At 40.6% G+C, this 12794-nt stretch overlaps 1 protein-coding gene across 3 annotated transcripts in view; it reads left to right on the top strand.

Moving 5' to 3' along the window:
• The window catches only part of SLC41A2 (solute carrier family 41 member 2), a 123857-nt gene extending 115837 nt beyond the window's left edge, over nt 1–8020 (top strand). For all 3 annotated transcript variants that reach the window (XM_074226751.1, XM_074226752.1, XM_074226753.1), the window contains exon 11: nt 5024–8020. In XM_074226751.1, the coding sequence (XP_074082852.1) occupies nt 5024–5209 (186 nt within the window). In that variant the 3' untranslated portion in view covers nt 5210–8020. The remainder of the gene's footprint in view (nt 1–5023) is intronic.
• The last annotated feature ends 4774 nt before the right edge of the window (nt 8021–12794 follow it).

The raw sequence follows: 12794 nt of genomic DNA, 5'->3' as shown, positions 1-12794 counted from the left end.
GTTCCAGTATCCTAGACTGTAAAAAAGGAGCAGAAGCAGGGTCCTTACTAGGGCAGTCAGAGCTAGGGCAGATTCCACCTGTGGCTAAAAGGTCCACTTCAAGGGCTGTCTTAATGGGGCCAAAGGTTATGAAAGGGAAGCCTTTGGGGAGTCGCTACACACATGTGTCTGTGAGGTTTGTTTTCTCTCTCTTTCTTTCTTTCTTTTTTTAAACCACCAGCTGGTTAAGTCCCCCTCTATTTTTGTCAGTGCTATCCGTGCTGTGAGAGGCTCCCATAACTTTGATTTGCCATATTCTAGGCAATGCTCTGACCAAAAGAATAAGCAGTTGCAGGTGCGGGATGCAGAACCCTTCAATTTAAACAAAATATATACTTATTCCTTTCTTGTTTCAAGTGAGTTGCCCCAGTTGTTATTTGGTAAAGCGTTTGCTATAAATATCTGAGGGTGAGTGGGCTGCAAGCTTGGCTGTTAGGGGCTGAGGTTCTCCCTAACAGACATTTGGGAAGGGGAAACTGTTAATGTCAAATCAGGGTGCCTTTCTTTGGTTTGTTTTCTGTTGTTGTTGTTGTCATGTAAGTTGGGGTGTAGGAATTTTTATACTTAGTGTATAGGAAAAACACGAAGTTCTTCTTCCAAAAGCCTTTCTATGTTGTCTCTATAAGACACGATTTCCAACAGAAACCTTCCACACCACACACAGGATGCATATGATGTTTATCTGGACATAAGGCCTGGAGTCCTTTAAAGGCATGTTCATGCATGAACGTGCCTATTTGTATTAATTCATCGAAGAAGCTGCTGCTGAATCTCTATTTTCCAAAGCAAACACATACTCTTACTGTCTTATTTGTTTGAATTCCAAGCAACATACCTGGAGTACGGAAATTAAATTAGCCAAGACTACAGACTTGCCTTTTCAGAAGAAGTATTTACTTAAAAGAAGTTATGCATATTTCATAAAGAACAAACAGGGAATATTTATTAACTCGGAAAAATTATAATCTAACCCCTGGTTGGATTTGAGATGTACTTTTTCAGTACAATTCCACAGAATTTCAGGTCTAGATATAGACTTTACCAGATCTCTACTTTAACCTCTTACCAGGAATCTCCACTTTTTTTTTTGTTTTTTGCAAGGCAGTAGGGTTAAGAAACTTGTTCAAAGTCACACAGCTAAGTAATTATTAAGTGTGAGGTCAAATTTGAACTCAGATCCACCTGACTCCAGGGCCAATCCTTTATCCCCTGTGCCACTTTAGCTGCCTCCATTAATCTCCTCTTTTTACAGATGAAGAAAGCTAGGTTCTGGGGGATAAGTGAATTGCCTCAAGGCTACTGAATCAAACTGGCAAGATCAGAAATCCAGGTCTTCTGTCTCCTAGTTCAGGGTTCCTTTTTATCATGATATTTCATTTTTGTCTAATTTATTTATTTTAAGAGAAATATTTGAAAGTAGATTTATTCATGTAAGCCTCAAGAACTATGACTGACTGACACTGCTTCCTACTATCCATATACTTTCAAGTTAATAAATATTAAACCTGTAATTCAATGAGCATTTTATTAGAAAATGCCAAGATCCACATGAATTGATATAGACAAGCTTTATGGGAGTATGGGGAATGGGAAGAAGGTTGTAAGGCAATCACTAACCACTTGGGGTTCTACCAAGGGGAGGCTTGGGGTGGGCTTTGATAAGTGGAGAGGATGCCAAGGATATTCCAGAAGGTCCGGGAGACAGCAGAGGTGACCAAGATGTTCTAGCAGTGCTGTATACAGACAGTAGATGACTTGTGTAGGAGAGTGGGAGAGAATCAGACTGGCATGAAGGGCCAGGTGAAGGATTTGGGTCCTGTTGAAGGAGGCTGGGCCACCTCTGCCATGTGGAGCTGAAGGATCAGGTCAGCGTGTCTCCCGGTCCATAATGATGAGGGCAAAGAGTAATCAGCAGTTGTGTGCAGGAGGAATCAGCAGAGAAACTGGAGTCCAGAGAATGAAGTTAGGAGATCATTTTAGTAAACCAAATGAGTTAAGAGTGGGATGGTGAGAGAAGAGATTGCATTGCAGAGGGATTACAAAGAGACTGGAGAAGGAGTGTAACATCAACTTCAGTCACTATTTATTAAAAACTATCCACTTGGAGGAACTGTGGGTATTGTGGCTAGGACTGGCCTCTGAGTCAGGAAGATCTGGGCCAATGTCCTTCTTCTGACATAGACTGGCTCTGTGGCATGGACAGTCATCCCTCAGTGACCCCAACAGTCCTGTAGGACTGCAGAAAATGTCCAGATCTGCACTGGTAGAGAGAGTTTATTCTTTGGGGATCTCCTATACCACTGATATCTCTGGTTTGACCCAACACAGTATGCACGAGAATATGCAAGATATCAAAAAAAAAAATACAAAGAGACGGATGCCTTCCCTCTTTAAGCTTCTGGTCTAATAGAGGAGAGGAAGATGATTTTATAAATAATGAATTTACATAATAGAAGGCAACATCATAATAATAATAAAATTGGTGTTTGTCCTTCATTTTCAAAGAAGACCATGACATCAGGGAGATGATGCCATGACAAGCATGTGAATTGGATCTGAGTGAGGGGGGCTGTGCTAAGTCACCAACCTCACTTTCTCCTCCAGAGCCAACTGGGTCCAATGACCAGATATGAATCAAGACAATTGGAAATGGTCCTGGATGTGAAGCAGTCAGAGTGAAGTGACTTGCTCAATGTCACACGGCTAGTAAATGGCAAGTGTCTGAGGCTAGATTCAAATTCCTATCCTCCTGACTCCAGGACCAGGGCTCTATCCACTGCACCAGCTAGCTGCCCAGAAAGCAAAACCATTGTAGAGGGCAGCTAGGTGTCACAGGGGATAGAGCACCTGCCCTGGAGTCAGGAGGACCTGAATTCAAATGCGGCCTCAGACACTTAATAAGTACTTGGCTGTGTGACCTTGGGCAATTGAACCACATTGCCTTGCAAAAACAAAACAAAAAAAAAAAAATAGAAGCAAAAACTCTTGTGAGGAGCATTTTGAAGAAACTAAGAAAGGGTCTGCTTTGCCCTCCTGCTTTCATCTCTTGCCCCGTTTCCTTTCCCAAGGTAGCTCTTCCAAGATATTCTCAGACCACTTCCTGAAACAGTTGATGTCACCTCTGCCTAAGGGGAAGGTGGGAAGAGAATTTAAGAAGGCAAGAAAAAGTCAGAAATTATCTCTAGATTGTGTAATTAGGAAGCCAGTGAGAGATAAACAAAAGCACACATGAGAAGTGAGAATCAGAATGAAGGTTGCTTATCTTGAGTTTATAATGTGGTCCCCTCAACATTAAAAAACAATTCTCCCTAGCCCCCGGCAATGCTCTGCAACCAAGTGGGAATGATAAAGAGTATGGGTGTCTTAGGCTCCATGTAAAAATAAGGGGCAGGGGCCTCCTCTGAAACAGGATGGTCATCATAGATCAGGGCAAGGACAATGTCTCTTGCCAGGCGGTTTGATGATCCAGGGGAGTGACTGTAGACCCAGGTGTGGTGGCACTGAGGGAGCTAGTAAATGGGGACATTGAGGCTACAAGGATTTAACGGTTCCTTCTCAGAATAGGTCAGATAAGAGGGAAAAATTAAACCTTGGGGCTGAAGTCAAATCAGAAGCTATTCTTAGAGCTCTGTTACAATTGCTGATAGGATAGAGGGAGTCAAGGAGGGATCATTCAGGCTCTTGGTGGGGGGGAGACACTGGTCTCTTGGGAGTGGTGTCCTGCCAGGGGAATGGTTGGAAAAGTACATGGTTGTTGGTCCTGTTGAAGGAGGCTGGGCCACCTCTGCCATGTGGAGCTGAAGGATCAGGTCAGCGTGTCTCCGGGTCCATAAAACATGACAGACCCCAGGAGTCCCCGTGATCTCTGCCCTTTTCCTGTAGCTTTCTACAATTATTACAGGTAGTGGTGGTTGTTGAAAAGCGTCCAAGTTAGTCTGTGTAATGTTAGGGAGATATTGTCCAAAGCAGCTGAGGCTAACGGCCCCAGGCCTGGGAGCTGGCCTGGCCTGCTGACTGGAGCCATCTGTGACTTTGAAGGCCAACTTTCACTGTCAGTTCCTTCCTTGGAAAATAAACCTGTTCTGACTACTTTTTAGAGTTGTTGGGAGATAGGGTTGAATGAGGTGTTGTCTATGAAAGAACTTTGAAAATGTCCAAAGGGTTAGACAGTACATGGTGATTTTTTTTCATATTATTTCAAAAGTATTTTATGAGAAAAATTCAGTCATCCTTTTGTATCCTTAATACCTGGGGCAGCTGGGTGGACTAGTGGATAGAGCCCTAACCTTGGAGCCAGGAGGACCTGAGTTCCAATGCAGCCTCAGACATTTGCCATGTATTAGTCGTGTGACCTTGGGCAAGTCACTTGATCCTGGTCGCTTTGTATCCAGGGCCATCTCCAGTCATCCTGATTCATATCTGGCCACTAAACCAGATGGTTCTGGAGGAAACAGTGAGGCTGGTGACTTAGCACAGCTCCCCCACATCCAATTCATGTGCTTGTCATGGCATCATCTCCCTGATGTTGTGATCTTCTTTGAGAAGTAACAAGTCACCTAGGATATCACACATTAGGTACTTAATAAATATTTCCTGAAGTGAATCAAGTCCCAGGAGCTCAGAGGGAGGTTGTTGAGCCCATACTTCCCCTGCCATGTCCTTGGCCCCTCTCTCTTACAGGCAGATGCTCAGTGGCTTTTTTGTTTTGTTTTGTTTTGTTTTGTTTTTTACTTTTTTACAAGGCAGTGGGGCTAAGTGGCTTGGCCAAGGCCACACAGCTAGGTAATTATTAAGTGTCTGAGGCCAGATTTGACCCCAGGTCCTCCTGACTCCAGTGCCGGTGCTCTACCCACTGCACCACCTAGCTGCCCCAGAGTAGCTGGTTCTTTACTGTGATTTCTCTTAGGTTCCTGTGCTGAAGCCACCAGACATTGTGGATTTGAGTTTGGACCCCCCTAGAAATGATCTTTGCTTTCTCTTCTAGGTATTCACCTTGCTGTGGATTGCGGACTGGATGGTACATCACTTCTGGAGAAAAGGAAAGGATCCTGATAGCTTTTCTATCCCATACCTTACAGCTTTGGGAGATCTGCTTGGAACAGCCTTACTGGCTTTGAGTTTCCATTTTCTGTGGCTCATTGGTGATCGAGATGGTGACGTTGGAGATTAAAGAAATATAGAACTTCTGACTGTTCTCAGACCATGCAGAAGAAACCAGAAGATGGTGGCTTATGACTCCTTTTCAAGGCCTTTAATACAATACATTAATCGTATTTAGACTGGGTTAATTTTACATTGGAACTGATAAGATTAAATGGCCTTAACTTTTTTAAAACTGAATTTGAATAGAAAATAAAAATGAAAGGTATTTGCCTTTCATATGAGAGAATGAAGGATAATTTGACATTGAAACAGATATGAGTTTCATCTCTGGAGTTAATTAAATCAGAAGACATGGAGAGAGTTAAATAAGAGTAATTTTATAACTAGACACACCCCAGGAATGTACTTGGTTGGTGTTTGCCTTGTAATGGAAAGTTGTGGGTGGAGAGGAGATTGACCTCTTTTCTAATGAATTTTTGGAGTTTAAAATGTTTTAACTACTTCCACCTCTACACCAGCTAAGTTTGAATTTACAAATGACAAGTCCCCAGTAAAGATCATATCAGAGATGGTGACTTTCCTACATGAAGCCCTATGAGCTCCCCAAAGATGCTGGTGACTTGGTTCCAACTCTACTACTGTAGGTGGGCAGCCTATATTGTAGAGCATGGTTGGGGCTAGGGCTCAAAGGAGAACAATTAGGTCATTTTGGGTCATTGATTTTTTTTTCAAAAGTCAGAGGTAGAATCAAACAAGAGGAAGAAACTTAGGTTTATTAGCTTCAACATGTAAAATGACTCTCTTGTTGGAAAGTTACATGTATTTGGGTTAGTAATGATGATTGCGCTGTTGGGAGCATCAGCTTTAGGATATGTTCAGAAGCATGTTGCTGCAATGCATCGTGTTTGTTCAGAAGGTTTGCCAAGAGTCTGAATTTCATATTGGGGTTGTAAAGGGTTCCCCAAGTAAAATTATTCCCTGCTAAGAGGAGGATGCTTGACTTAGTTCATTTACACAGCAGGGAAAAATGAATAGATTTACAGTCAGGCAAGTGAAGGATTTAGGTATTTTGAAGAAATAAGTTGAAAACAAGCTTATCCTTTAGGGGATCAAAAAGAGGCCATGGCACATCTGCCCATGCCTTATCAATGTTGCCTATCTGCAAACAGGTTGATTTTCACTTATGGGCCAAAACACATGCTTAGGGTATAGTTGCTCTTCCTTTGTTTTTCCAAGAAGCACTCATGTCCATTGGGAATACATGGACCAAGCTGATTAATTATTGAAAAAGTGCAGCCTTTTTCTATAAAATAGCAAATCAAACTCCAGTGGAATTGCTCTATGAGTTGTATACTAATTTAATTTCTAGTGCAGATTAAGGAGGGCATTCCACTTTAATTTGGAATGTGGTAACTCATGTCTTCATGTTAGCTTTGTTTAAGTAATAGGTTCTTTATAACTATATTGTTGAAATCATTCCTGTTGAGTCTTTTAAAATGAGGAGGACTAGGTCAGTCATAGGTTTGTTTTTGTTTTTTACTTTACTTATGCCATTTTTTCTGCCTTATCATGCAGATGTCATAGACAATAAGATAAGTAATTATAGTTTCTCCTTTGGAGAGTGATGGTGTCACATTGTGAACACTCTTACAAGAGAAAGACTGAGTAAGTTGAAGTTCACAAATATTTAACTGAGAAAGTTTTATAAAAATCCATTGAGACTTGATTTGATCTTATTTAAAGAGTTTGAAAAATACTTGTTTACACTTGGATTGTGTGTTCTGTAAATCATTTCTAGAATTTGTGTGTAGACAGAAATTCCTAGTAAATTTTATTATGGCTGCTTTTAGCAGAAAAAAAAATTAATAATGCAACGCCACAGTATTTTACCAAGTAGTTCTTTTCTTCATTAACTCACAAAGCCTTTTGTTGTCTTTATTTCCCATCAGTGGAAATAAAGAATGATCAGTTCTTACAAAATATAAAGACAGTTTATATTTACATATCCCCTCATATTTTACATACTGTCTCACATTGTGATCCTTTCAACCCTGTGAGGCAGCTAATGCAAGGATGATTGCCTCTCATTTCACAGATGAGGAAAATGAAAGTTGGATTGAGAATAAGGAGGGTTAGCTGCTTCCAGACAGAACATGGGGGCCAATCCAAAATTCCTCTTGTCAGATCCAGTGTTCTTTCTATGGTGTTAGGCTGCCTCTAAAGGTGAAGTCCATCCTTTAAAGCTCAAAGAGGTAATCACACATGTATACACAGATATCACACACACACAGATCTCCAGGGAATCTTCTTTTTTTCATTCAACACGGGCCACTTTTGATTATTGGTGTATGTTAGGACCACAGACAGGTGAAAGCTTTAGGTCAGTCTAGAACCTCATGTTCTATCTTATTTGACTCCATGCTTGAGTCAGCCTATAAATGGACTTGAGATTTACCTCCAATCTTTTTTCTGCTCAGTAGAGCAGGTCAGTAATAGTGGAGGAAAAGAAGAGAAGGTGGCTAATGCACAGCTTTATTTGAAGCTAACAACAGACCTTAGAGATCATCTGTTCCAACCAGATGAGGATACTGAGGGTCCCAGTGGTAAAGCCACACTGCCAGGAAGCCCCAGAGTTTACACTCAGATGCTCTAACCCCACATCCACCCTGCCTTCTACTCCGCCATGCTGCCAGAGACCCAGAACTCATCTTTTATAGAACTTTATGGTTTACAAAGTGCTCTCTTCACAAACATTATTTACAATCCACGGACTAGACAATCATCCATTGGTTGAGCGAATTATAAAATGGAAGTACATTGTTTAAAAAATGAAAACATCACTGTGTGCTCATCATTAATAAACTTATCTATAGATTTGAACATCTTGTGACCAATTTTTAAACATTTGCAAAATTTAATCAGTATGTCTTTCCTTATCAGCAACACATTATATTATTTAGACCAGAAATCTCCCAGTAGTTTTATATGTATGGTGCTTATTTTACCACAATATAAAAAAAAATAACCATACACTTAACCTTTAATTACTTAATAATTATTAGATACTTCACTTCGGTTGGGGCGGAGATGCTTATGTTGTTGGGTTGCCTTGATTCTTCCTCTCTGTGATAAAGAAATTTTGTTCCTTTAGAATAAAGTTTCTTGAAAGAAATAAAAATGGAAATTCATTTGGAATGTATCTTTGAGGAGATGTAAAAAATGGTATTCTAGACTGCCCATGTCACTGTCACTGGAGTCTCCAGTTTCTTGTACTTTCAGTGAATTGGACTTCCTTCCCAGTCCTATCAGCCATCTATGGTCTGAACCCACTAAAGACAGATGACTGCCATGGTAGGAGTCCATTGACCAGTCAATTCAAAGACGATACCATGCAGTCAGCTTTTATAAGCCTCACGGATGTAGCCTTTGGAAAAACCATCAGAAGAGGCCATATTTTTATTTCTCCATATGGGTATACTTGTGTAGATCCTGAAACTTGGATTCATCATTTTATGATTTCAAGTCTTTCCACCTGCATCTGAGCCTTTGTATATTTTATCTGTTTTATGAATTGTTGTGCCAAAGCTTTGTCACTGACATCCAACCTTCAGGTGAGAGTCTTCTCTACGTTTTGTTCAGCTGGTCCTCAGAGAGCAACCACAGACTGTTGCTGGTCAGATACTTGAAGCAAGCCCCACTCCTGATTACTGGCATAGCTTTCCAGTGCCTAGGGTCACCTCCATGCTTTGAAGAGGCAGCAGAGGAAGACCTGAGTGCATAACCAGCTGCAAGCCTTATATCGGGGAGGCTGGAAATATTTTGGAGACAACTCATTGATGTGGCTTGGCTCCATCCTAGGGCTGGCAGATGACACAGAAGCTCAAAGAAGCCAAAATGCTGCTCCCCCTTTCCCCTGTTGGTCTGCCCAGCCCCAGGGACTTACAGCACACCTCTGCCTGGGACCCCAGGGTTCATTCTCGCATGTCAGGTAACTGCTGTTGCCCTTACCTGTTCTCTCACACTTGATGCTCTTCCATGCTCCCAACAGGTCCCCTCTCTCCATTGCCCCTAGCTCTGGGAGTTAATTGCCTCTAGGTTAGCTCTTAGAAAACTAGCCTTGGGATAATTCCACAAGATCCTCAGCTGACCCCGGTATAGCTCATTTTCATTCTCGAGGCAGAGATGACCTCTGGCCCATTTAAATCTTAGGTTATTTTATACTAGGGTTCTATAGCCCCACCTCCCCCAGGAAGGGTCTCCTATGGGAATGCCAGTCTCTTGGATTGCTCCAGTCGATCTCTGCTTCTTCCCAGGTCACCTCTTGGTAAGTTCAATCATTTTATTTCTTGACCTAGAGGTTGAATCTGTACCTTGGGGTTGGGAGGGACAGCTATCTCTAATTGTCTGTCTTTCCATTTCTTTCTCCTTTATGCAAATTGAATGTAGCTACTCTTAGAGGGAGAGAAAAATTTTTGTAGTCCTTACTACAAATCTATAAATTGGATTTATCAGAATGTTTCTTCTAGCATTGGGGAAAATGAGCTAGTCCATGTAAATTTTCCAAGTAATTACAGTTTTTTTTTGTTAATCATGAAAAGCTTTTAGGTAGCAGCTGTTTTTTGATGAAAAAGTTCATAATTAAATATGAAACCTAATTCAATCCTTTTGATAATGCAATCTTGATTATAATATCAATTATTTGTGGTGCAAAGATGACCTCACAGGGACTGTTGAAGTGAGTGGAGAAATTTCTTGCTATATACTCTCTGCTTCCATATTGGCTAAGTTGGTTGAGTTCTGACCTTTCCAGTCTTGACACCAGCAGTGATACATGGGGTGTCACTCTGAACCTGGACCTGTCCGTAGGCCCGCCTCCAGCTTCAGTTTATTGCCTTACTTCCCTGTTTTCTGATTTTCTGTACCAAATCTGTAATGGGCTAATAAATCAGGTAATAAAGTTGATTGGAATCGTGTTTTTAAAAAAAGGAAGTTTTGAGGCACTGGTATGACTAATTGTGCTTATTCTTTAATATGTGGGTTTTATAACATCTATTTTGACTTCTCGGAAAAAGATTTTTTCTTCCCTCTTAGTAAAATTCTACAGAATTTCTGCTGAACTTCAGGATAGTGAAATTCTACATAAAAGTGGCCTTCCTAAGATCAAGTTTAGTATTACTATATTTAGACTAAGGTGATAATGAAATTCTAGGTAAATCTGTAGCTTAAATAAAATAATTATTAATATTCACATCTAGAGGGGAAAACCCTAGCTGAAAGGACTAGTATTTCTATGCCACTTTAAGGTTTGCAAAACATTTTATCTATACTATCTAATTTTAATCTCACAAAACCCTGAAAAGTAGGTGCTATTTATTATACCCATTTTACAAATGAGGAAACAGAGACAGAGGTTAAATGACTTGCTTAATGTCACACAGTTAAGTGTCTGAGGCTGGATTAAAATTCAAGTCTTCCTGACTCTGGGTTCATCTACTTGGCATTCTATAAAACAAAACAAGTAAATTAAAAACATAAGGAAATATTCATCTTATGTAAATATTTTAGTCAAGTTAAGAAAAAAAGGTTTTTAAAAAAGTGACCTTCCAAATGCTCAATCTCCCTTTTTTGGCATTTTTAAATTTCATTGATGAAAGTAATACTTTTAAAGCTATTAAAAGTGAAAACTGTTCTAGTTAATGAAGTATTCTCTGTGAGTTTATGTGAACAAACCAGTGTGACTCATTTGCCTGGTCCCTGTAGGGCTGTATAGGCAACAGCTGGTTGGTGGTTTGTTTGGGGGATTTTTAGGTGGCAGAAGGGGAAGATTATTTCTTAAAATAAAACAAATGTGTTGATTGGTGTCTCTTTGAAAAGAGTTTATAGCCTGAAAATGTACCTTGATCGTCAGTGAACATGGCAAGGATGTCATGTGGGGCTTCTCTCTGGACTAGGGTAGAAATGGAAAATGATGCACTTGAATACTTACATTGGAAATAAACCTTTCAGTTGATGAGTAAAGACAACAAATTACAATAACATGTCTGAAGAAGAGGCATTTTTGCGTGACTATTTCTCAGGGCTAGATGATATTTTCATTCTCCTAATGGAGACCTCAAGTTTGAAACTCAAACCTTGTACTACTGTTGAGAAAATGAGCTATCAAAATGACCTGGCTTTTGAAATGGCAGCTTAAATGCCCCTAGACCTTGAAGTGCTCTAGACCCCCAGGTTTAATTGTCCTTAGGTCTGACTTGACATCCTCTCCTCCTACTGTGGTTCTCCAGGCCCCAGATTATATTGCTGACAATCACACAGAACTAGTCATACCTGTCCTACCACAAATGTATTCACCTGGGCCACTGACCCTTATTAACTTTTGGATGATGTTACAAGGAACTGCCTCTCTTCCTCCAATATTCTGTATCTTCATTGGTTCTCTCCAAGACCCCCATCCATACCCTCATTATTATCAAGGGCCTTGACTCCTACTTCAAAGATAGCATTAAGGGCCATCTGATGCAGGCTCCCTTGCTAACCAACAAATATGACCTTGAGATGTCTCTCACCATTCAATAGACAAGATCTTTTTCCTATCCAGGTTCATTTCCTTGCCACAATTGCTACATCAATCTCTCCTTTCTCTTGCCCTTCCAGGTTACTGGCTTTTTGCTTTCTGCCTACAAATAAAATAATACACAGCTCTCTCCAGTCATAAAACAAAGTGCCTTTTACCCTTTTCATGTTCCTGCTGAAAATTCCAACTGACTTTTCTCCAGACTCATTTTTCTTGTCCTTTCTACTGCTTATCACATAAATGACAATAACTTTTAAGGTTTAAAAAGCATTTTACAAATATCATCTCATCCATCAGCCCTGGAAGTTAGTTACTATTATGATCCCCACTTTACAGGTGAAGAAATGGAGGCAGATGGGTTAAGCAACTTGCCTGTGAGCTGAGGCCAGATTTGGGCCTGGGCCTTTCTGATTCTAGGCTCAGTTCAATTTTTAGATCTTTTCCTTCCATCCTATTTCTCATTCATCTAAATCAGGGATGGAAATGTCAGGCCCTTAAAATCAGTTGGTCTGGTGCTGCTAAGGCAACCACGGCGGGGAGGGGGGAACTCAAATGAATCTAGGAGTTTTTTTATGGGTGAATTAATTAAATGTTTGACCAAATATAGCAGGTTAATTTTTAAGTTAATAATTTTGTATGATCCAAGAATGATGTTATAAATATCCAAATGGCCCTTAGCATAAAAAAAGGTTCCCCACTCTGATTAAAGGAAGGCAAGGGAATCAATATAGAGATAGTGCCAACTATGTATCTCCTTTGATTAAATATAGCCCCTTCTCCAAATTCAATCTCTAGCCTTCTCCAAATCACTCTCCTAATCCCTCCTCTTTCTTTGAACTGAAGTCCTAATGACATGGAAGCTAGAAATCTGATATCCCACACCTGGAGCTGAGGAGGCCTTCCCCAATGAGCCATAATCCTATCTGCCCAAACTTGCCTCTCTCAATGCTTCTAGCCTCCTCCCTGTTTCACAGGTGCTGTGCATTACCTGTGTTTCTGCTTCCCCCTTTGACTCCCAAAAGTCATCTCCAGCTTTCAAGATTTAGTTCTTCCATGAAGACATCACTTCTCTCGTACC

Source organism: Macrotis lagotis, chromosome 2 (assembly GCF_037893015.1).
Source record: "Macrotis lagotis isolate mMagLag1 chromosome 2, bilby.v1.9.chrom.fasta, whole genome shotgun sequence".
NCBI lineage: Eukaryota > Metazoa > Chordata > Mammalia > Peramelemorphia > Peramelidae > Macrotis > Macrotis lagotis.
Note: the sequence above shows the minus strand (reverse complement) of the source record. Positions and strands in the feature narration are given on the sequence as shown.